Raw genomic sequence first — 24,362 nt, forward strand, 5'->3', positions numbered from 1 at the left:
TTTCCTTTGCAACTATCCACATGAAATTTAAACCAGAAGTTCTACATTTTATTAACTCAATAAAACTACACAGCTAATGAAATTGTAACATTCCAATCCATAAAAAAGCAATGAGCAATAAAGTGGAGTTCAGTTAGTTCCGACCAAGTCATTTGATTGGACAAGAGGCATTCCATGAGTGCCGATATACAGTATAACAGCACTGGGTCTTTTAACTATATGCATCACTCCGCCGCACAGGTCTTCTATTAAATGATCGTTAGCTAATACAAAGTAGCTAGCCTGCGGATGTTTGTGTTCGGGTTACTTGGCAACAGTGGAATGTCTGTCATTTGCAGGCAGCAGCAGAGGAGCTCTGTCTACTCCTCAGCCAAGTCTTCCAGATAGTTTACACAGAGTCTACCATCGACTTCCTGGACCGCGCCATCTTTGATGGAGCCACCACGCCTACTAGGCACCTCTCTCTTTACAGTGGTGAGTACTAGCCGTCATTTAGTCCCTACAATTATTTTGTTATTGATTAATCTGTAGATTATCTTTATTGATTAGTCTATACCAGTGGTTCTCAACCTTTTTTGGGCCAGCGCCCCCCTGTCCATTATCCAGGTCTCTTACCGCCCCCCATCAAAAAAAGTTGGCTTTTTTTCTTCCCTGAATATTAATGTTGACTAATATTCTGTGTTATATCATTTTACGAACGTACCTGTAATAACACTGCTGACAGCTGATCAATCGCAAGCAGACAGAGTAGTGGTTTCCTATAGCAACAAAAGACGTTGACAGCTGGTCGGAGTGCTTATGTGTTCGTTTCCAGGACATCACAAGAGGATAAACATATCACTAAAAAGCGATCGTATATTTTAGTTTGTAAACGTTAAGACGAACACATCGCAATGCTAACCTCAGAATGGCACTAGGGATAACATCCACAACAACACTTAACAGTAATACATTTATGTAATATACTGTGATGAACCTGCGAGGGGAGGGGACATTCGTAGCTGATTTCTCCAGGTTAGATTATTGGTAGGCTAAGCGACAGAGAACTTTACGGACTGGTTTATTACAATACGATCGCTTTTTTGAGATAGGTTGTTCCTGCTGCGATGTTCTGGTATGGTGGTATGGTATTAGCACTCATTTTAACTAAATTAAATAAGCTCTATTGAAAGGAAGCGAACGCATAAGCGCAGAGGGTAGTGTGTATACGCGGGGAGTGAGTATTTGGCACGACAGGCTTATGACATGGACTGAGTATCAAAACTAACATAAGAAATATTCTCTCTCGCTTATAGCCAACAATTACAATGAGCCCACAAACTGAAACACATGTCACTCAAGCATAGCCTACAAGGAAAACACTCATAGAAATGAAACAAGACCGTAAATTGAACAACACCTTATCGCTGTTAGATGAGCAACACAAATTAAATAGCCTATTCCTCATAAATCTTCGCCAACTGGCTAAATCCAAAGACAATCAACTATTTACAGTTATATAGCCTATTCCACTCCTATCCGTGTTCATTTGCGGGTGCTATGCAAGAAAAGGATGGCAAGGGTTGAAACATGACATTACAGATGGGATGAACCGGGGTTCTTTCTATCGTAGACTAGCATAGTATTGCAATTTCTGCACTGTACATGAACTGTCAAGATTCTTCTACAATGCAGCTTACCCAGACACATTGGAAACTATCAAAAGCTCTGCCTTTGCTAGCTGAGTTTTTAGCTTCATCTTCTTGATGACACTCTCACTTTAAAAAAAAATGTGGGCGCTGCGCTACGTGTGTCTGCATCACAGAGCCCGGCCAAGTTCAGAACACTGCGCTCTGGGAGCGCTCAGAGATGGGTGCTCTGACTGAAAAGACTGTTTGTCCGAGCGAACTGACCGTTCGTGCATTTACGAACGTACCCGTAATAACACTGCTGACAGCTGTTTTTCATGAGAAAAATACTTAATGCGTGAACACCCCCCAAGAACACCTCAACGCCCCCCTTTTTAAAATATTTGCTCCAGCGCCCCCCGATGTTGTCTGAACGCCCCCGTTGAGAAACGATGGTCTATACGTTTCATTTACCAAATATATATTTTTTCGAATGCTATGATATTGATATACTTTTTAAAGTGTGGGTAGTTCTAATGTCATCATTCAGTGGTCACATACTTTATTTTATATTGTACCAGTTGATAATATGACATACATACATATTCTGAACAAAAATATAAACGCAACACTTTTGTTTTTGTTCACATTTTTCATGAGTTGAAATCAAAGACCTAAGACGTTTTCTATGTACACAAAAGGCCTATTTCTCTCAAATTGTGTTCTCAATTTTGTTTAAATCTGTGTCAGTGAGCACTTTCCCTTTGCCAAGATAATCCATCCACCTAACAGGTGTGGCATATCCAGATGCTGACTAGACAGCATGATTATTGCACAGATGTGCCTTAGGCTTGTCACGATAAAAGGCCACTCTAAAATGTGCAGTTTTATCACACAGCACAATGCCACAGATGTCGCAAGTTTTGAGGGAGCGTGCAATTGGCATGCTGACTCCAGGAATGTCCACCAGTACTGTTGCCAGTGAATTGAATGTTAATTTCTCTACCATAAGCCGTCTCCAAAATCGTTTCCAATTCCAATTCTCGGAGACGGCTTATGTTAGAGAAATGAACATTAAATTCATGGGCAACAACTCTGGTGGATAGATAGATAGATAGATAGATAGATAGATAGATATTTAGTCAGGACAGTGCACATTAATGAACAGTCGTAATGGTGACAGTAAATATGCCGGATTTAGCTGTGAGTTAATTTGCATCCTTAGTCCTCATGACATAAAATGTACAATACGTACAATAGATTAAATATATATATATATAATAATAATAATAATGGACATCACAACAGAATACAATAGGACATAAAACAATGAGTATGTGACCATAGGGACACACCTTGGTGCAGTAGAAAATAAAGTGCACAGGTTAAAAGTGCAAAATAAGACAGAGAATTAGGTAGTGCAATGGTACTGAGGGAAAGGTAGCTGGACAGTCTGTAGTGCAACAAGGGGAGGCCTAGAGAGAGTTATGGGTGGTTATGGTTACAGTATTGGTTTGTTTTTAGCCAGTTCTTAAGGTTTGCTTTAAAGGTTGGATACGTGGGGCATTCCCTTATTGTAACTGGGAGACTATTCCAGATTTCCCACCAGCGAGGGAAAATCCCAGTCTCCTCTCTGGCAAGCCCTAGTGGTCATCATGCCTTCCACAGCTCTCTGTTTGAGAAATTCTCCTACGGGAGGTGGTGCAAGACCATGAAGAAAACTTTTAAACACAAAACAGGTGTATCTGAAGGTTTTAAAATGATCGAAATCTCAGAAATTTTGCTTTTTCAGGACATTACAAATATAAAATGAAAAGGGTCTTGTATCAAAGATTTCTATCGCTTTTTTGAAGAAAAACAAAAAAAGATTAAATGGGCTTAAGTGCTGTTTTTACAGGCTAATGATCAGCTTGTTAAGCAGTAGTCGACATGGGAGAAAATCATTGCATGCAAGAACATCAAGGCGGCATCGTCAGTCAGTGAGTTTTTGATCTACCTGAAGTTTGAGAGATTATATTTTACCTTTTTAATGTGCTTCCGGAAGAAGAGTTGGGAGTCCAAGATTACTCCCAGGTACTTGAAATCCCTCACCAGGGACATTCCTACTAATTGCACGCTCCCAAAATGCGTAATGCTGGGTTAGATGTGGCTTGCTTTGTGCTGTACTCTTTTCATGGAAAGAAGGCCAATTCAATTCACATGCTTTGAATTGTTTTGGTTAGATTATGTATGAATATGCTGGCAACAACAGCAAGTGCAATACTCATGGGAGTTGTCACCTTCCAGCACAGGGTTCATATAACGTCAAGATATAGATCTGCATTTTGTTTTTCTAATCCTGCAGATGACTCTTCAAGCAAGGTGGATGTCAAGGAAGCCTTTGAGGCAGAGGCGAGCACATTGTAAGTATACGCTGCTTGGCCACTGATGTCAGAACTATACCTGTCTCCATTGGTTCTCTATCCAGGGTTCCCACGCTGGTCTTAAAAAGCCTTAAAGTCTAAAATCCAGCAATCTAAGTTATAAGGCCTAAAAAGGTCTCAAGTTGCAGTTATTCTGTCTAAAAGTGAGGTGCAAGGTCTTAAAAATGGGATCCTGCAAGGAAATCAGTCCGAACACGTCTATTTACGTGGAAATTAATCAAGCTGGAACCCAAAAAATGCCAATTCGCTTCCTTTTTTGTCTGTATGGCAGTGAAATCCTTAATTTCATCACCTCGAGGATGACAAAAAGCTATCATATGGTGTCGCGAATTGGTCTAAAATGTTATTCAAAGAGGTCTAAAAAAAGATCTAAAAAGGTCTTACATTTGACTTGTTGAAACTTGTAGAAACCCATACTCCAACAGTTTGGATTTTAAATCAAACGATTACTATGGGGTCGAAGTAGAGATTCTGTTATTTTCTTTCAGATTGGTTGAACCAAAATATATATATATTTAAACATACTCTGCCTATTTCAGGCCCCCAAAAGTATTGGAAAAATCCTGTACTCTATTTTTTGTATTTTGTCCACAATCGTTTGCTTGCAATAACTGCCCGAAGTCCGCTACCAATTGACAGGGTTCCCACGGGTCCTTGAAATCCTTGAAAGTTTGTGCATTTGAGAAAAGAAAAATCAAGGTCTTAAAAGTTTTTGAAAATAGACATGGGTCATTGAAAGTGCTTGAATTCCCCTCTCTCTCTCTGTCTCTAAAAAAAAAGATATATTCAAAAATGTTTTACTTAGCTGCTCGTCAACAAGTAGATAAGTATCTGTATTGCTTAACTTTACACATATTTCACAATATATTGTTTTGCTGTGCTGTGGTAGAGACCATCTAGTGTTCACACATTCAAGCCTCTCTTTTTAATTGTTGTCTGTGAGCGGATAGTTCCTATTATATAAATTATCATCTAGATCTGTCTCAAACTATGCTGTGTTGGGTCCTTGAATTTGAGGGAATTGAGTCTTGAAAGTCCTTAAAAGGTTCTTGAATTTGATGTTTCAGAAGTTGTGGGAACCCTGAATTGACCCCACCAATTATCTTCTCTGATGATGCTCTGCCAGAGCTGTACTGCAACCTTGTTTGTTTTGAGGTCTTTTTGCCTTATGTTCCCTCTTCAGCCAATGAAATGCATGTATAATTGGATTTAAATCTGGAGATTGACTTGGCCACTCGAGAACTTTCCACATTTTAGCCCTGAAAAACTCCCTAGTTGATATGGCAGTATGTTTGGGGTCATTATCTTTCTGTATGATAAAGCTCTGTCCAATTAGATTGGAAGCTTTTTTCTTGTACTTCAGCAGACGCGATGTTTCTGTACACTTCAGAATTAATTCTGCTGCTGCCACCGTTGGCAGTTACATCATCAATGAAGACAAGTGAGCCAGTTCCAGTGGCAGCCATACAAGCCACAAGAGCCCACCATATTTCACAGATGAGGTGGTATGCCAGGGGTTTTAGGCAGTTCCTTTTCTCGCCACACTTACTACACAGAGCCATCTAGTAGGCCTACATGTTAATGTTTCTCTCATCTGTCTGTTTCCCAGAACTATGGCTCAGGCTATTATTTTAGGTACTTTTTAGCAAACTGTACTAACTGTACTTACTGTTACTAACTAGTGGTTTCCACCTTGCAATGTACCTCCTGGAGAGAGTTCCTGATCTTTGGGACAGTCGTTTGGGGTTTTTGCTTAAATATGGTAATCTTCGGTCATCCATTATAGAAGTCTTCCTGGCCTACCAGCGGTTGCTGAGCTCACTGGTGTTTTTCTTATTTTGGACGAAGTTCCAAATTTGGTGTTGGCAAGCCTAAGGTTTTGGATATGTTTATGATAGTTTCTCTGAAGCAATACTAGACATTGAAGCTGCACAAATGATGTGACGGAACACACATGACTACTACTGGTTCCCTGAAATAGGAGGACTATGTACGAAGGGTAAATGGTGAAACCAATCTGAAAAAAACAACAACATTGAATTAAAGCTGAGAATCTCAACTTTAACCTCATAATAAATGTTATTTTATTAATGTTAAAAAATGTATTTAGCTAAAAGAAGACAAAATGCTTCCTCTTTCCAATACTAACATTGTATTTATGTAGTGTTTACAGGGATTAATGTGATGTCTGTGTCCTGTTGATGTACTTACCGGTATATGTATGTATTATAAGTGGAGGATCGTATTGTGACATGGGAATGCCTTTCTTAATTGCCCCTTAAGGAATGAATAAAGTGTTTGTATTGAGTTGAAAAAATAGGTTGTTCAAGGTTCTGTTCTTTGTCAGCTCATTCCAGGGTTCTCTGGACGCTGGGGGGAACTCCCCCTCCCCCTCCTCCACCCCGGCCTCTCCTCAGACCAAGACGGCCAGTGAGGGCGAGCTGAGCACCACCGCTGCAGAGCTCCTGCAGGACTACATGACAACGGTGTGTGTGTGTGTTTGTGTTTGTGTTTGTGTTTTAGGGGGGTCTGTATAAATGATGTACTGCATTATATGGTCTTACTTCACTTGTAGTTGCAATGTACCTGTGCTAGCAATGACATTCAGCTCACATTGTTTCTCATTCCACTCTATCTCTACCTTTTCTCCTTACTACTATCTCATCTCTCTTTTCTCTCTCTCTCTCTCCCCCCCCCCTCTCTCTCTCTCTTCCAGTTGCGGACCAAGCTGTCATCTCAGGAGATACAGCAGTTTGCCACTCTGCTGCATGAGTACCGCAACGGCGCCTCCATCCATGAGTTCTGCATCAACCTCCGACAGCTCTATGGAGACAGCAGGAAGTTCCTCCTACTGGGTGAGCACCACTTCCTGTACATTGACTCATCCAAACCTGCTGTTCCAGCTTCACTGTGTTGGCAGTGCATGAATTGGCTCCCAAGTATTCCCACCATTCTCCATCTCCATGACAACGTGTGTGTTCTGAAAGTTAATTGCATCGTCAAGTTCTTAATGTCTATTCATTTCCCCTACTGTTTACTGTCTATATTCCTTTCTCAATTAGCATTTGAAATAACTAATTTCTAATACTTTCACCTTCTAAGACCTATAAAATCGTTATGAAAGCATCATAACTGATTAGTTATTTTAATTTTAAGTCTTTCTGGAGAGTATTCCAGGCAGAGGGGGCACCGTACTCAGTACGAGCATGCGGAACATGCAATTGTAAAGTGTCCTGTGAGCGGACGCTATAATGTTCATGGTTTTGAGGAGATATACACAGATAGGTAGGGACCAGGCCACGGAGAGTTTTATATATAAAGCTCAACCAATGGGTATACCTGCATACATAAAAGCATGGCCAGTCCGCTTTTAAATACAATGTGCAGTGATGAGTAAGGTGTTTACAACCAGTGACAAATCTCAAGGCACAATGATACACAGAATCCAAAGAATGCAGACATTGAGCAGATGTGTTCATGTACAGGAGGTCACCATAATCTAGCAGAGGTAAGAAGGTCGTTGATACAAGATATTTCCTGGTTCCATGGGAAAAGCATGATTTGTTTCTAAAATAGAAACCTAACTTTACCTTGATCTTAGAGACTAGCTTTGAGATATGGGGCTTAAATGTATACATGCAGCTCCCATGGTTTAACCTACCAGTGACTCCTTCCCCTCTCTCCAGGCCTGCGGCCCTTCATCCCAGAGAAGGACAGCCAGCACTTTGAGAACTTCCTGGAAACCATCGGCGTGAAGGACGGCCGCGGCATCATCACCGACAGCTTCGGCCGCTACCGCCGCACGGCCAGCTCTGCCTCCGACTCCACCACCAACGGCAACGGAGCGGCGGGAGGTGACGGCGGAGGCTCGGAAGAGGGGCTGGCGCCCTCCGAAGGCGACGAATGGGACCGCATGATCTCCGACATCAGCAACGACATCGAGGCCCTGGGCTGTAGCATGGACCAGGACGGTGTCACGCCGTGATCTTGAAAAAAAGGGAGATTAGGAGGAACCAAGGGGATTTAAATGGTCGACACTAAGGATACTGCATTGTGGCCCGTCAGCTACTATCTCTACTGACTACTGTAACAGGATGTGGCAGACAGCCTCCGTTGTTAGCGGTCAGCTGTTAGTTTGGGCCATGTGTAGTTGTGTCGTCATTTATAGTGTGTTTTTTTATTTTATTTTATTTCAAGGACTTGATTGGGGGGTTTCTTGGGTTTGTGTCTTTATTGGCAGTATCTGCCATCGCTGACAAGGATGTAGCTGAGTCACCCCCTCGAGAATCCGATACCCAAAAGGCTCTGGAGTCTCTCACAATCATATTCACCAAAGGATTGTGTGGTTTTGGAATATTATATATAATGACTGAGGCTGTGGTGTTCTTTTATTATAATTATTATTTTTATGTCAATCAATAACTTAATCCACCAAGTGAACCTTTGCCTCACTGCATATTTACTTCATATCTTTTTGCGTGTATACTTTTCCTATGTGTTGTGTGCCTCCATGTTTTTCACGAGCATTTTCACAAGAGTTCACCATTTTGTTTTGCTACCATTGACTTCGGAAATTATTATATGTGCCTTATCTTAACAGAATATTCTCATTCTCGTTCAAAATATTTGGATGGAAATGTATTTGACAAAGCCAGCCAATGGCTGATTGACAATTCCAATCTCTTTGTTTTTTATACTGACCACCACCTTATGTGATATGACATTGCTGTGCATTCCCCCATGACCAGTCATTGTGCCTTTACATGCAGTACTGTTGCCAAGTGTCTCACCCGACAGGGAAATTAAATCTTAACTGTAACTGTGCAGTTGATGAGTGAATCATGGTTATTAAATAACATATACTTTAATTAATATAAGTACGTTTGTGTTTGCTTGTCCTTATTCCTTGTGTGCTCCTATATTATATTTTTTACTATAAATCTTCTTCTTTCGTGTCCACAAGAGAGTCAGTTACAAGGCTTGGCTAGATGTGGTTCAACCACAGCTGAACACATTGCTGTCCCTTCTCATTGAACTCTGCCAAGTCCGTTGATGTGCAGGGCTGCTCCAGCAGGGGGCATATCAGGAGGTGCTGCATGGTCTGTCTTTACTATAAATGAAACAAGCATTGAATGGCCTGTAGATGGTGTCATGGAGTGGCTTTTTACATTTACATTTACATTTTTGGCATTTAGCAGACGCCTTATTCCAAAGCGACTTACAATCAATACATTTGACTAAGCAAGTGAATCATCAATCCACCAGTCGTAGCAGGAAGAGTAATCTAGCTCAGGCCCAGGGCCATTGATAGAAGGAAAAACCTTCTAAACCTAATCTTTTTTTTTTTTTTTAAAGACAATCGAGAAACAGAGAAACAGTACAAGGGGGGCCAATAGAAGTTTTTAGGGGACACAGTAGAGGGGAAAAGCGGGTGTCTTCAGGAGATGCCGTGCTGGGGGGCAGTAGATGTCTCAGGAGGAGCAGTTATGGCTTCCTGATGTTTATTAAATATGAGTGGTCATTTGCTTGGATGCACCCAAGCAGCTCTGCAATTTCAACCCTGGAATATCAAAGCAAATCTTGAATGCCTTCAAAGTTTAGGATTAGAGTTTTTCAACCTTGCTTGAGAAGAAACTGGCATGGCAACACCACTTTGTCATGAGGAAATGGGTGCATCTCAATAGTGGCTTCCCTTTCCTGGTCTCGATCTGCACTGTTTAAGGAACTGTCACAAGGTGAAGAAGATTATTTAGACTATTGAGATCTATCAAAAACTCAATGTATTTGAAGGGAAAGGATATGTAGAATTAGAACACGTCATATTGAGGCTGTCCTTCCTTTGTAGTCAAACCTCAAGGCAGAACAAGTTATGGCTTGCACCCAGCCTATATATTTCAACTAAAGTAGCCTACTCGTTGTTATGTCATAAGCAAAGGATCATTTGGGATCATGATACATGCACCCTGAAGGGGCGGCTACTTTCTCACGCTGTGAAGGTGGCTTAATTGGCCCACTGTAAAGTCTCAGGTTAATCCATCCTTAGAGGGAAGAGAATCACTCCAATGCCTCAGTTCCAGCAAGCCATGATTCAATGGTGCATGAGCCTGAAGAAACCCCACACTTGTCTTAAAGAGTTGGGCACCGGCAGAGTCACATGGTTTAGGGGAAACGAATGATACCCCCTGTTGTAGCCTCCACGCACCTGAGATTGTTAAATGGATCACTTCATTCATAATATGTAAGCGTCAGACTGTGGAGTAGGCTAAATGTTTAGGAAAGGAGCAATTAACTTAATATCTGATGTTTAATATGCTATTTTCTCAGCAGCATTTATATTCTTGATCTTGTTTTCTTCCACTTGGTCCTGGAGACGCACGGAGTGTGTGCTGGCTTTTGAGCTAATTATCAGGTTCTTGAGGAGTTGATTCATGTTTGTACTAGGCCAGAGCAAAAGCCTGCACATCCTGTGGCTCTTTAGGGACTGGTTCAAGAACACAGGGCCACAAATATATATGCTGATAAGGGGGTTCTTATCAAACTGTACACATACGATAGCCAAGCCACTAACGTGATCAATAGGTTTAGGCCTATCGAGCAGCTTCTGAGTTTTCAGCTTCGGCTCTCCATAATGCTTATTTGGAGAGCCGGTTTGGACCTTGTTAGTTGGTAAAGTACCTCTTAACTTTCAAACAGTCTAACACAAATGTATTAGTTCACTGTCATCTCACTAGGGGGTAAATCCAGTGGTTAACAGTACACTTTGCCATACAATCTGAATTATAACACCAACTTAAGACAGTACTCAAATAACAATCTCTGCAGCGTGAACTGCGCCAAACGAGCTTCATTGAAGAGCACGCAATAGCGGCGCCCATAGAAAGCACATGGCCAAACTAATTGCTAGTGCTAATATAGGGGTCATCCCTATGTTCCCCGGGTCCTATGTTCCCCGATTTCTTAGAAAAAGAAAAAAAAGGGTTCTATGTTCCCCGCTTCCGTGAGAGTTTTTTTTTTTTTTTTTTTTTTTTTTAAACAACATACACAAATACATAATCATACTGTGGATTACTAATTGATAGACATTTACAGGAAATTGCAGGAACTATTATACATAGGAACAAAATTATTATGTGTACAACATTATTATATGAACAAAATGATTATATGTACAAAACCTTTTGTAGGTAGGAGTCGGACACTATTGGACCTCGGCCCAAATCTAGTACTGAAGCTGACCCCCCATTCTAAACCATTTGTCACGTCGGAATTCGACGTTTGGATGCGATCTCACGTCAGAATTCGACGTTTGTCCATAAACTTCGAATTCTGACGTCTGCCGTGTGAGACCAGGTTGCTCTAATTATTTAAAATACAAATAAATAAATAAACAAGAATGTGTTGTGTAACAATTCCCCCAAGATTCCCCTCCACCACAGAGAGACTAAACTGTCCTTCTGAAAGAGACTACACTGACATCCTCCATCCCAGACAGACTACAATGACTACCATCACAGTGTGACATGGGAGAGTTACTCCATATGAGAGTGGAGAAACATATTCTTCAGGTAGCATGTGTTCCTGATGTTGTGGACTACTCTTTTATCAACAATTTCACAGTATTGCCCATTGGTGGCAGTTGAATTCATACCTATCCCAACAAGTTGGCGTGGTTCCCAAAAACATTTATGATGTAAGAACAGGAGGGTGTCAGTGATGGCTGAGGGTGGGAAGAGAAGCTTTGCTCCCTCCTTGTACTCTTCACAGCCTGTCAGGGGATTTTCTCTGTGGAGTGGCAGGAACACGGTCTCTTCAAACAGGAGCTGTGGATTCTCTGAAAATAAAAGACATCAAGTATTAAGGTAGGCTATAGATTCCCATCAATATTTTTTAGACAAGGTCTTTCAGTAAGACTATTTTACCTGACATGGTAGCCCATATGCCTGTGATTTTCACCGGTGGCCTGTGGTTCCTGTCTTCACCAAGTAGGGTTGGGTTGAGTTGGGTTGGGGTTGTCTCCACAAATGACCCAACTCTGATAGTCTTTATATCAAATCTGAGAATGAAATTCAGTATGCTAATTATAAAAGGGGTATGCTATTGATAATAGCATATAATTTAGATTGTTTTTAATTTATTATTTTAGATAATTCATTATTTTAAAATATTATTTTCTTTAGATAAACAACTAAAATAAAACATCTAAATTAGATGCTATTGATACTGCATAGAAACACATTGATATAATATACTTGTATGTTTCAGGGGACAATGTTGCACTCTGATATTTAGTGTGTCTCTGTGCTGCTTGAGGCCCGTCTACTGAGGCTGAAAGGACAGTATATGCAGGGCCTCAGAGATCTGGCTTCGTACTGGAGGGCTGTCAGCCGTAGCGTCCGTATGGGCTAGATCTTTTAGATTTTTACATTTTTCCACATTTATTTTGATAGCACTTTGGCCTATGTTGTTGTTATTATTATTGTTATTGGCCTAATGTTGTTATTGTTATTATTATTATTATTATTATTGTTATTGTTATTATTATGTTATTGTTATTGTTATTGGCCTAAATATTGTTATTGTTATTATCCTCTTCTTATCCACCTCATTTTTCTGGTTTTCTGCTCGAAATGACATGCCCACAGTGAATATAGAATATCTCCACAATCACAAGGGCCTTCATAATGATCTTGTTATCAAATGAAAGCTAACACCTGTGGGGTGGCTGTAGAAGTGTCAGAATCAAAATCTATGTTACTGTGTCAGAGTAAATAGAGCTAGAACATTATAAAACATCTCAAATTCAGTCTCCGCCTAAAAAAACTATAGCTTTTACAGTGAATATCACCTTGGAAACCTGATAACCAAGCCCAAATCATCTAGGAATCAGTACTCCAGGGTCTTATTAGTACTTGTGCCACAGTTGATGCTAGTAATGTGAGCAAATGCAACTTTGTACCTGTTTTAGTACAGGTATGTTTAGGCGGACACCTATATGTTTAGGCCATTTGGAGATATGTTGGCACCATCTTTGACCTTTGACCTTTCTCATGTATCAGATTTCTTTTTTCTTTTTTTTTCTTTGTTTTTGGATTTTTTTGAGTTGAGAGGAAATTTGGCGTTGAAACCGGACATGACACATTCTCCAGTTGGAGAAAACTGGATGTGACTTAGGCCGTGTTTACCGTCTCTGGGAAAAAATGGTGGCATCGTATAGCATGCAAAGTTGTGAAAAAAATGTGATATCGATGAAGAGAATTGATCGAGGTAAACTCTTTATATCACTTCGGATGCCCATCTGGGTCCGTGGATATAAAGAGGTTAAGTATGCACAAACAGTCTATTTTTTTGGGTTGGTTGCAATAAAAGCCTATATTTTGGATTGATATCTCTACTGGCATCCGAGAGGCCAAGGCAGACCACAGAGAGAAGATTGAGGAATGCTTCCTGAGCAACGACTCCAGGCGGATGTGGCAGGGGGTTCAGCACATGACAAACTTCAGAGCCAACAGGCTCACAGCCGCAGAGGACGACCCCCTGCTGGCGGAAAAGCTGAACTCCTTCTACGCCCGGTTCGACGAGGGGCGAACGGAGGTAACCACAACACAAACACCACTCTCTCCAGCTCTCAGCAGCCTCACCCTCACAGAGCATGAAGTGAGACGCGTGCTGAAGGCGGTGGACCCCAGGAAAGCCTCGGGGCCGGATGGCGTCCTCGGACGGGTGCTGAGGGACTGCGCCGACCAGCTGGCCGGGGTTTTCACCAACATCTTCAACCAGTCCCTGTCCCAGGCCACCATCCCACCCTGCCTGAAAACCTCAACTATCATCCCAGTCCCGAAGAAAAGCACGGTGAGCTGCCTAAACGACTACCGCCCGGTGGCACTCACACCAATCATCATGAAGTGCTTCGAGAAACTAGTCCAGGCCCACATACTCACACGCCTCCCGCCCAACCTGGATCCATACCAGTTCGCCTACAGAGCCCACAGGTCCACAGAGGACGCCATCGCGACGACTCTCCACGCCACTCTATCCCACCTGGAGAGGGGAAACAGCTACGCGAGACTGCTCTTTGTGGACTTCAGCTCTGCCTTCAACACCATCCTTCCAGACAGGCTAGTGACCAAACTACTAGACCTGGGACTATCACACTCTATATGTGCATGGATCAAGGACTTCCTGACCGACCGCCCCCAGAGGGTGCGGGTGGGCTCCCACACCTCCACAGCCCTCAGACTCAGCACTGGGTCCCCCCAGGGCTGCGTGCTAAGCCCCATCCTCTACAACCTCTACACCTACGACTTCACCCCCGTCCACCCCAGCAACTCCATCGTAAAGTTTGCAGACGACACCACCGTGGTGGGCTGCATCTCGGGGGGGGACGAGGCGGCGTACAGGGATGAGGTAGAGCAACTGAGCAAGCTGTGCAAGGTTAACAACCTGCTGCTGAACAAGTCAAAGACCCAGGAAATCATCGTGGACTTCAGGAGGAAAAAGTCTGAGGTCCAGCCCCTGCTCATCGACGGAGAGAGCGTGGAGAGAGTCTCAGCCCTCCGATTCCTGGGGGTGCACATACAGGATGACCTGTCCTGGAAGAACAACACAGCAGCCACCATCAAGAAGGCACGACAGCGGCTCTACTTCCTGAGAGTCCTCAGGAAGGAACACAACAAGCAGGAGATAATGGTGGCCTACTACCGCGGCGCAGTGGAGAGCATCCTCACCTACGGCATCTGCAACTGGTTCTCCAGCTGCACAACCGCGGAGAGAAATGCGCTACGGAGAGTTGTGAGAACAGCCCAGAAGATCACCGGCGCCCCCCTCCCCTCTCTGGAAGAGCTGTACAACACACGCTGTCTCAGGAAGGCCTCCAAGATCTCCAGAGACCCAACCCACCCTGGGTCGTTACCCTCGAAATGGCGGTACAGGACCATGGCCGCAAGGACAAACAGACTGAAGCACAGCTTCTACCCCAGGGCCATCCAGGCCCTGAACACAGCAAAGACCTAGGTTCTGGGCCCTGGACAGTCTGGACGGATTGATGGCAGCTGCTGGACTGAAAAAATCAGGTGTAGTGCTGAGGCACAAATATGTACATTTCAAGCCTGCAAACTGCGACACTTTAAATGAATGTGCAATAACACTATGTGCAATATGACAACCCTAGTCGTCTATCTGTACAGTATAGTATAGTGGATAGTGTACATAGCCTTTATTTATGTAAACCAGCTCCTTCCCTTCTTGTGTTTTTTTTAGTTTTTTTTTCTTTCCTAGCACCAGGGGAGCCACCCCTCCTAAATTTCGTTGTTTGGTACCTGTACTATAGCAATGACAATAAAGACCATTCATTCATTCATTCATTCACATGCTCCTTCAGTTGAAATCAGAATCTCTAACATTTGCACTGACCAGGCCTCGCTGTGCTCACTTCCATCTCCCTCTTAACCCTTGTGTGATGTTCACTTTTTGGACCCTTTCGTAGTGTTCGGGTCCAGTTGACCCGGGACACCATTGGGGTTTTAAAAGCACTTATCTTGACAGGGTGCTCCTAGTCCCAAGGGTGACCCATACACGGGGGTATACTCAGGGCGCAAGAAAGCCCCAAAATAGCCCATAATATTAAAGGGTGCCTCCTGTGGGCACAAACAGGTACTGTACCCAATAATGCACAATAGGTACTGTGTACACATTCAAAAGTGCATATCTTTTGTTCTAGTGGATCTAGGGGGCTGCCCTTTGGAGAGGCTGGAGCAGAGGATGCTTAGTAACAACCCACAAAGTGTCAGGCTGAACGACAGCATGATGAGTAGAAGCGTTTTTACGCACATGATGCCCCTAACTTTGAAAATGCAAAATCCACTATAATAAAGACCTGGGTGTCATAAATCATACTTATCTAGGAAACATGTTAATGAAACAATGTTTTCATTGCTGTTTATTATTTTGAATTTATATTCTCAATTGAATTTCACATTTATCTAATTATAATCAAAGCTGTAAAGAAAATACAGGTGATGAACAAGAATAGAAATGAAAGAACCAAACTAAGATTGTTTTTGCCAATAGCTATGAAATACATCTCTCAAAAATGTCTGCAAATGCTGAATCACAAAACACGAACGGAATGTACACTGTTTTCACTGTCACTGTCGAAATACAGTATTATGTCTGAAAAATCCCAAATAATTCTGAAATACCACTGGCTACAATTGTGTGTGCATGGGTATGCCTGTCTACACAACACATGAAGCACAGAATGTGACAGTGTGTGTACCTCAAATGTACTTTTTGCAGTTGCTGCATACGTTCTGTACAGTGCAAGAAAATGTAAAAATGTTTACAATGTTGCACTTCAAAGGGTAAAAAGTGCGAGAGCAGACGGCTTCTTGGCACGGGAAAGCTAGAGCAGAGGTGTGTGAGTGAGTGAGTGAGTGTCAGTGTGAGTGTGTGTATGTTTCTGTGTGTCTCTGTGCATCCGGGCCTAAATGACCCGAAGATCCTATGAAGGACATAAATGTGTTGGGATATTGTAGGATGTGTAAAAAAAAATGTATTTCACTTTTACATGTTTTTCATAGAAAATAAGCCAAGGCCATAGAGTTTCATATTGATCAAATGTATTCTTGTACCATTTCTCACCAAGTAAAAATGTAAAACGGGTCCGGTTGACCCGAACACCACACAAGGGTTAAATCCTGGATGAGAAAGAATGTGCTGAAATGCTCTCGCTATCGAATATAGAGCTTCACCGTGGTGCACTCTGGGAACCATGCCAGGTCACATGGCTCACCTACCTTGGTGAGGCTTCTCCATTCATGCATGAGATGAGATGACCACACAAACACAACATGGCAACACTGTTTTATTTCGGTCAACGGGCCTGCAGAAGATGTGTTTTTCCGTTTGTATCAGATCCTTCTAATCTACACTGAACAAAAATATAAACGCAACACTAGTTTTCTTTAGTGTTGCCAAAGAGGGCAGCAATGTGCAAAACTGCATGGTACACCTTTATGTAATGAAACCCTGACAAAGTCTTTCTTAAAACTATTCACAATCAATACCATTAGCTTGATATTAGGGACCATTAAAACATTAGGTAATGCAGTCAATGTTAGAGAATATAGCATTCCTCATCAATTATAATCTGATAATCTAGTCATCACTAAACTGAGAGAAGCATACTCAGAGTGGTTAGTTAAGAATCGATTATGTTAACAATTTTAGGCTTTTCTACTTTTTCTAGTAGTAGAAAAATGTGTGCATATCCACAAAATGTACACAGAATACGTAAAGGCCAGTGTTTTGCCATGACACCAGTTTTTAGAAAGTGCCTTGTCTTCACTACTGATTTATCATGGCCATTTAACACTGTTTTGAAGCTCATATCTAAATTCAGCTCTGGGCCTTTAAACAAAACCAAAATAAATGAATGAATATGCCATAAACATGCAACCTTTGTAATCCGAACATGATGACCAGATCACTCTTCAATCATGATGCAGTGCTTCTTCACCTGCACACAAATACAACAATTACAGCCTCCTTTGCCTACATTTTGTGAAAAATAAATGTCTCCTGTGCTTTATTTAATACCGTAGGTTCTATGTGCTTAATGTGGCTGGTTTACATCCACACAGCAGAAATCCAGACACCATGCCTTCGCTTGTATACCTCCAGAGGTAGTGAATAACCTTTCAACTTGACTTTCATGCTTTGATACACGTTACTAACGCTGTGGTCTGGATGCACCGTGCGTTCCCTGACTACAGAGCTGTACCTCCAAAGGTGGTCAGGAAAATCTGATCAGAGTCAGTTTAGCGCGTGTATTTTGATTGTCTCCACCTGTCGAAAATGTGGGCATCATCAGAATGTTGTGGACACGATCTGTAGAGATCCAGATCTCTTAAACACCAACTTAACACCAACTGGAACCACGGTCATAGATTGCTCATGCAATCAATGTGACCTCAGCTGACATGTGACCTTAAAATATGTTTTTTTAATGATTTGAACGGTACAAAGGAATACAGCTACTTACTGGCAGTGCCCACAGTGACTTTCTAAAAAATCTATGTGGTGGTGTCATCCATCCTTAATTAAAGGGGCGCTTTCAGCAACGATGAGTTCAGCTCAAGCATGAAAATCCCAGCCTCAACAAAGTCATTCATAACATGCCACCCTTGATCATGCAGACTGAGAAAGAAAGGGGATCAGGGAGCAGGCGGCTTCATCACATGTACTCTCACACGCATGTTTGTCTTCACAGTTCCCAGAATGGTGGGGCCTTCGTCAGTGGGTGTAGCCTGTAGGCTGAGTTTAATGTGTGCGGGTCGGTAGACAAAGGCATCAGGACAAACGTATGGAGGGGCCCGTAGGGGGGTGGTGGTGGTGGTGGAGGGTGGGGATTAGTACTTAGTGACCTGGAGATTATGTCATTTCCAGGATCTTAAAGATGAGCTAAATCACATTTGTGGGAGGCAGTGATCTTACAACAATGATTCATGTATAATGTGTTATAACGTATTATACCATAGACATGTATCAAGCCATATAATGTCTTTATAATATATCATATTATGCTATGTCTGTCCATGAGGGATTTCTTTTCAGATGACGCAAAATTACTGATAATAGGTCAGGATCATTATGAGATGATAAAATACAGTTTAACACAGTCATACAGTCATGTTTGTAAAGTATTATAATGCATTATGAACACATTTTAATGATATGCTCTAGATAAAGTGTTACCAATGCGTTTTAGTCTAGTATTAAGTATACTTTTTTATCTAAGTTCTGGAAATCAGATTAATATTATTAATCAATATTTTAATATGAATAATCTGACTAGTAATTTAATTAGCACTATGTGCAAACAATTGTTGAGTTTGTGCTGACTTAGTGCAAGAATGGTCAAATAGAATGAATCAAATGAGGTATGGATAATTAGAGAGAGAGAGAGAGTGAAAAAGGACAGACCACATGATCTATCTAATGTACTCAGAAGCAACACCTGAATCTGTGACCAGAACACCCAGGCAAAGAGAGAAGAGATCTGTGTTCTTACTTCTGTTTTATACCCTCAACCATAGTATTACATTTAGGAGCCGTTTGCAAGGAGAACCAATGAGGTTCCATTCAGTTAACATCATTGCAATACCACATTCCACAGCCATTTGTCCCACCGGGGGAAGGGTCGTTTGGAGATAGGGGGGCAGCATGGATTTCTCCCCCTTCACCTATATTTTCTTTTCTCTGCCGTTTCTTTTCTGGGTCGACAAAGATTTGTACCAAACCATAATGGGATTGGTAATATGAGGACATGAAGAGGGTAAGAAATGATGGACCTGAATGTTCTTTGACATTGGAGTAGGCTGATTGTAAGGAGGCCACATTGTATTTCCGTGCCTAACCCTTGTCAAAGCGCTGGGCAGCGAAACATAATCACTTTGTGTTGGTACGCGGCAGGAACACACCACTCCTTCCTTTGTTCCTACACTGTCTGGAGTTACTCTGTGTCACTGTTGTTGGGTACCAATTAGACATGCAGGTGTTCTTGCATACAGAGGATTAATCACCTGGTTGATAATGACTTGAGGCACTGTGTCAGTGACGAACATGGAACAAGCCCTTTGTTAATATGCTGTATTGTATGCTAATGAGTAGGACTATGACTGAAGTCCTGATGATTAAGATAGACATAAAAAAGGTATATTACATTAAACATTGAGAATGTGCAGTGTGTGTGTGTGTGTGTGTGTGTGTGTGTGTGTGTGTGTGTGTGTGTGTGTGTGTGTGTGTGTGTGTGTTTGTGTGTTTGATTGTGCGTGAGCAGCAAGCCCACATGATTCATCTGGTTGACCATAATTTTAGAACGTACATGGAAACTTATACTTCAAGACACAACCAATTAAAGCTAATTGACAATAACATCTGAACATATTGCTGCATATTGTAGATATATGGTAAATACAGGTTTTAAGTTGTTTTGTACTCATTGAGGTATATGAAATTGGAACTGATTCAGGACATAACAAGCTATTATGCATCCCTCCAAGGCTCCAACTGACAAGCAGCATCATTTCTAAAATGTAACTAGAAAAATGCATACATTTCAAGGTAAAGAGGGAATCAAGTAACAATGTATGAATCTCAACAAAGTTTTATTTTTGGTTGACTAATAGGATAACAAGAAAATACACAGGACTTTTAGCTATTTTTTATTTTACTTTTTATTAAAATCTGAAATTGTTAGTAACATCGGTCTATGATTATAGCATGATTCATCACTACCTTTATTCATAGTCATTGTTTATTTATTACACACTATATCCTAGTCAAATTGACAAATACGATGTCTACATTTTGTATGAAACAATATTGTCATTTTTGTGCATGTATAAAACAGAAATACAGTATAGATGAACCCACTGGGAAATACTACAATCATTGAGCTACTTTACTAGTAGAGAATGGATACAGAGGTACAGGGCAGTATAAGTACCCAGCAAGCACCGACGGACCTGGACGAATTCGGACCAGCCCGATAACGGCCAGATCACGTAATATCACAACTAGTTAGTATCTGGCCCAGAATATCACCCTATTTCAAAATATTTTTTTACAGAAAAATACTTTGCCACTGAAATAACTAAATGGTTGTAATCGAGCATAAAATAAAAACATTTCCGACCAGCACTTATTGTGTAACATCAGAAACATAATTGGCGCTGATTTACAAGCTGTTTGAAAATGTGTTAACAAAACTCATTTTGATAATTTCTTCAGCTTGAAAGAGAGCAGCATGGACAGACCCTGATAGTGGCCAGATTAAGTCATATCATGACTAGTCCAATCTGACCCAGAATATCACCCTATTTCAACTAAGAAAAATCTTAGGGAAAAAGACTTTACCATCGAGTGTCACAAAACTCATTTTGATAATTTGTTCACCTTGAGAGAGATCAGCACAGACGAATTCAGGCCATCCCAATAACGGCCAGATCAAGTCATATCACAACTAGTTAGTATCTGGCCCAGAATATCACCCTATTTCAACTAAAATACATTTTACAGAAAAATACTTTGCCACTGAAATAACTAAATGGTTGTAATCAAGGTTAAAATAAAAACATTTCCGACCAGCACTTATTGTGTAACATCGGAAACATAATTTGTTACAAGCTGTTTGGAAATGTGTTAACAAAAATAATTTTGATAATTTCTTCAGCTTGAAAAAGAGCAGCATGGATGGACCCCAAAAGCGGCCAGATCAAGTCATATCATGACTAGTCAGATCTGGCCCAGAATGTCCAGATTAATTTTTGAATTGTATGTCTATAATAGCACTTGTCTTCATTCAGCCGCTATAATTGAGCCGCTATCACAGGGCGTTAATACAAACCTCATTCACCTGCGTTGAATTCCAAGTATGTTTGGTATTTATAGAAGGAAGCACGTACGCAAGTGTAGTATATTTTACTTGAACACACACATACATGGATTGTATATGGTATGGGCCTGTATGTATGCTATGAAGGAATGTCTCCTGACTGTACGGCTAGGGCAAGATATTTTATTACTCTTTGTTCTGTGATCATTACAAAATGGAGGGCCAAAGTGACTGTTATAAAATGGCTCTTGTGATCTGTGACCTGCCCCCTGACTTAAGGCCAGGTGACATCATATTGGGGTCTCCTACTCTTCACACCTCAACCATCTATATAGTGACTGTGATAGGATCATTGTTGTAGATATTAACCTCATAAGTTGAAATCATCTCAGCTCGTTTTATAAATAATGCTTACGACGGTTTAGAAAAATGTGCTTACGTCAAAGTCAAAGATGACGTTCAAGTACTTTTTTATGAATGAGGCCCCAGGACGTCTCTGAAAGACGTCAACATGACGTCTTTATAACGTCTTTGTGCTTGCTGGGTAAGGCTAGGAATGGACCAAAAGCAACTAGTGAAGACCTCAAAAGTGGCATCATGTATCTCATAGTGAGCTACAGTATGTTTTAGGTTGGGGAAGTCTTCAAAGATCATACATTAGCATGAACCAACAGTAACGTTATGACAGAGAGGGTATTATTAGCTATGTTTTGTGGCATTTATTTGCATTATCTGATATATAAACTGTGCTCAATCAGTGACAAGCCTCACTCCCAGTCATGTAGGCTACTGTATAAATAAGCCATTAAAATGTTAAACTTGGATCTGTATTTTTTTTTAAATCTTTTATCTGTGTTAGGGTTAGGGTCACACCAGTCAGTCAAGGCTATGGTCTAATGCACATAAGATATCCAATACCTAGCCAAGCAGAGTTCTCACTATTGCTAGCAGAGTGAGAAGCGGCGAGAGTTGATGTTCATCTTGGTGACGCCGATAAGTCGTAGCGGGGCGGAGAGGCCGAACCCCGGGGTGACGGGGCAGTCGCACAGCAGGTCAGAGAGCTCGTCCCGCTCCTCCAGGCCAAAGGTAGCGTCGTTGAGCATGCGGCGATGCAGGTGGCATGTCTGCTCAATCTTAAGCTTGTTGATGTCGCTGCGAAGACGCATGAGTTGGCGCGCCAGCTGCTGGTCCTGCAATCGCATCTCCGTCTGCCAATCACACAAAAAGAGAGAATCATCCCACTTAACTCGTCCCTCTTCCATTCCTCGCGTCCTCCCTTCTCACAACAAACACATTGGGGGATAAATCCAAGTTATGTCCCCTTAGATATTCTCCTCCCATGCATTTTGAGAAGGAAATGAAGAGAGAAGATGGAAGGAATGCAGTAGACTATTGGCAGGAATCAAGATAATACTAGCCATTTTCTCAAATTTAAGGTTAATGAAAGTCACAGATTCTGCTTTATTACACTTGGCATCCCTGTGATAGATTCAAGTAGCCTACACTAATTGCATTCTGTACCAACATTATTATTTATTTATTTTTTCAAAGAGGAGCTGTTCATTCATGTTTGTTCACTTTTTCATAGTCTTTCTTTTTAGTTTAATTAGACTTAATTCACTCAAATGATCTTATCACCCCTATAATCAGTGCCTGGCAGTTAGTCCTTTACACCTTTGGTGTGGGAAAATCCAAAAAGAAAATGAACAGCTTGATATCCACAACCATCCCTTTCACTATCATACCTATTGTTCTCATGCCTAATGTATTTTGTGCAAACGTGTGTGTCCACACACTGGGCAATGCTTTGAAGAAAATGGGTCCTCTTTTAAACCCTCTGAAAGGCACCCCGTTGCGTTGCTCTGCTGTAACAGCCCAAGCATGCATACAGGCAAAGGAGCAACATAATTGAGCAAAATAGAACCGATTACACTTGCAGAAACCGTGTATGAAAAGGTTTCCTACTCAATTTAACTTGAATGCAATTTCTGTGCAGCAACGTACAGTAGCAATTCAGTCTTTGGACATGCGGTCTATTGTAGAACCCTAATTAGCTAACGGACAGTAGATCATCTCTTCTCTGGCCTGTAACAACAAAGCATCTATCATTGACAGGAAGCTCCTGTTTCTCAAGCAGAATCACAGACAAATAAGTAACTGGAACTAACTGACAAACGTTCACGGACAGAGGTTGTCTCTCGGAGAGGCAGTCATACATGCTGTTGCCTCACCAGTTCCTTCCTGAGCCAGTTGAGAGCCTCATCAATACTCTCAAATTGTTTCAGCGGTCTCGAGGGTATACTGTGCTGGATCAACTCTGGGTTCTCGAGTTTCTCTTTGGGTACTCCATACTGCCTTTCGGACTCTCTCTCTTCAGGCTGGAGTTGCTCCTCTGGTACTGCCGAACCCTTGTTGCTTTGGGCCTCTAATCGGGCCTTCCATTCAAGATAGGAAGGTCTGCGGGTCTCCAGCCTCAATTTCTGAGTCAAGGCCTTCAAGCTCCTCAAGTGGTCGTCTGGGACTGATTCCAAGTCTTTTTGGTTGGCTTCTTCCAGGTCTGGGTCGCTAGCAATGTCTACTTTAATCTTGGGGATTGAGCCTGCTTCCATGGCTAACCCAGTTATAAATAATCACAACTACCACAAAACTGTTGTCGTCAAGAGGATTGTCGTCAAGTGATGTGTTCTTTATTGAAACCCCATGTTTGTAAGTGGGTGATTACTACTCATGTTTTGTCATTCTGTCCCTATTCTGTGCTGGTTTCTTGATGTGGCAAGACAAAGAGAGGTCATCCAGAGTGAGGCACTTGAGAAACTCCCTTCATTGAGCACTCCCTTCATTGAGCACTCCCTTCATTGAAACACAACTTAGTGTTTCCAGTGAGTTGATGTCCTTCAGCAGTCTACAAGTCAGAGACAAAACAGACAAAACATGCAT

General features: G+C 41.6%; 2 protein-coding genes across 2 annotated transcripts in view; one reads left to right on the top strand and one right to left on the bottom strand.

Annotated features, from left to right (window-relative positions):
- Window positions 1-8,861, top strand: part of ccm2 (CCM2 scaffold protein) — a 29,185-nt gene extending 20,324 nt beyond the window's left edge. The window contains exons 6-10 of the mRNA XM_080525886.1: window positions 339-474; window positions 3,952-4,009; window positions 6,378-6,516; window positions 6,747-6,885; window positions 7,717-8,861. Of these exons, the coding sequence (XP_080382012.1) occupies window positions 339-474; window positions 3,952-4,009; window positions 6,378-6,516; window positions 6,747-6,885; window positions 7,717-8,015 (771 nt within the window). The 3' untranslated portion in view covers window positions 8,016-8,861. The remainder of the gene's footprint in view (window positions 1-338; window positions 475-3,951; window positions 4,010-6,377; window positions 6,517-6,746; window positions 6,886-7,716) is intronic.
- A 13,508-nt stretch (window positions 8,862-22,369) lies between these two features.
- fam167ab (family with sequence similarity 167 member Ab) lies at window positions 22,370-24,034 on the bottom strand (the record flags this gene model as incomplete). The annotated part of the gene is made up of 2 exons (XM_080527405.1): window positions 22,370-22,633; window positions 23,657-24,034. 2 exons carry the CDS (start codon window positions 24,032-24,034, stop codon window positions 22,370-22,372), a joined length of 642 nt encoding a protein of 213 aa, XP_080383531.1.
- Between the last annotated feature and the right edge of the window lie 328 nt (window positions 24,035-24,362).

The sequence above is a fragment of the Nansenia antarctica genome (assembly GCF_963989245.1).
Source record: "Nansenia antarctica genome assembly, chromosome: 3".
Taxonomy (NCBI): domain Eukaryota; kingdom Metazoa; phylum Chordata; class Actinopteri; order Argentiniformes; family Microstomatidae; genus Nansenia; species Nansenia antarctica.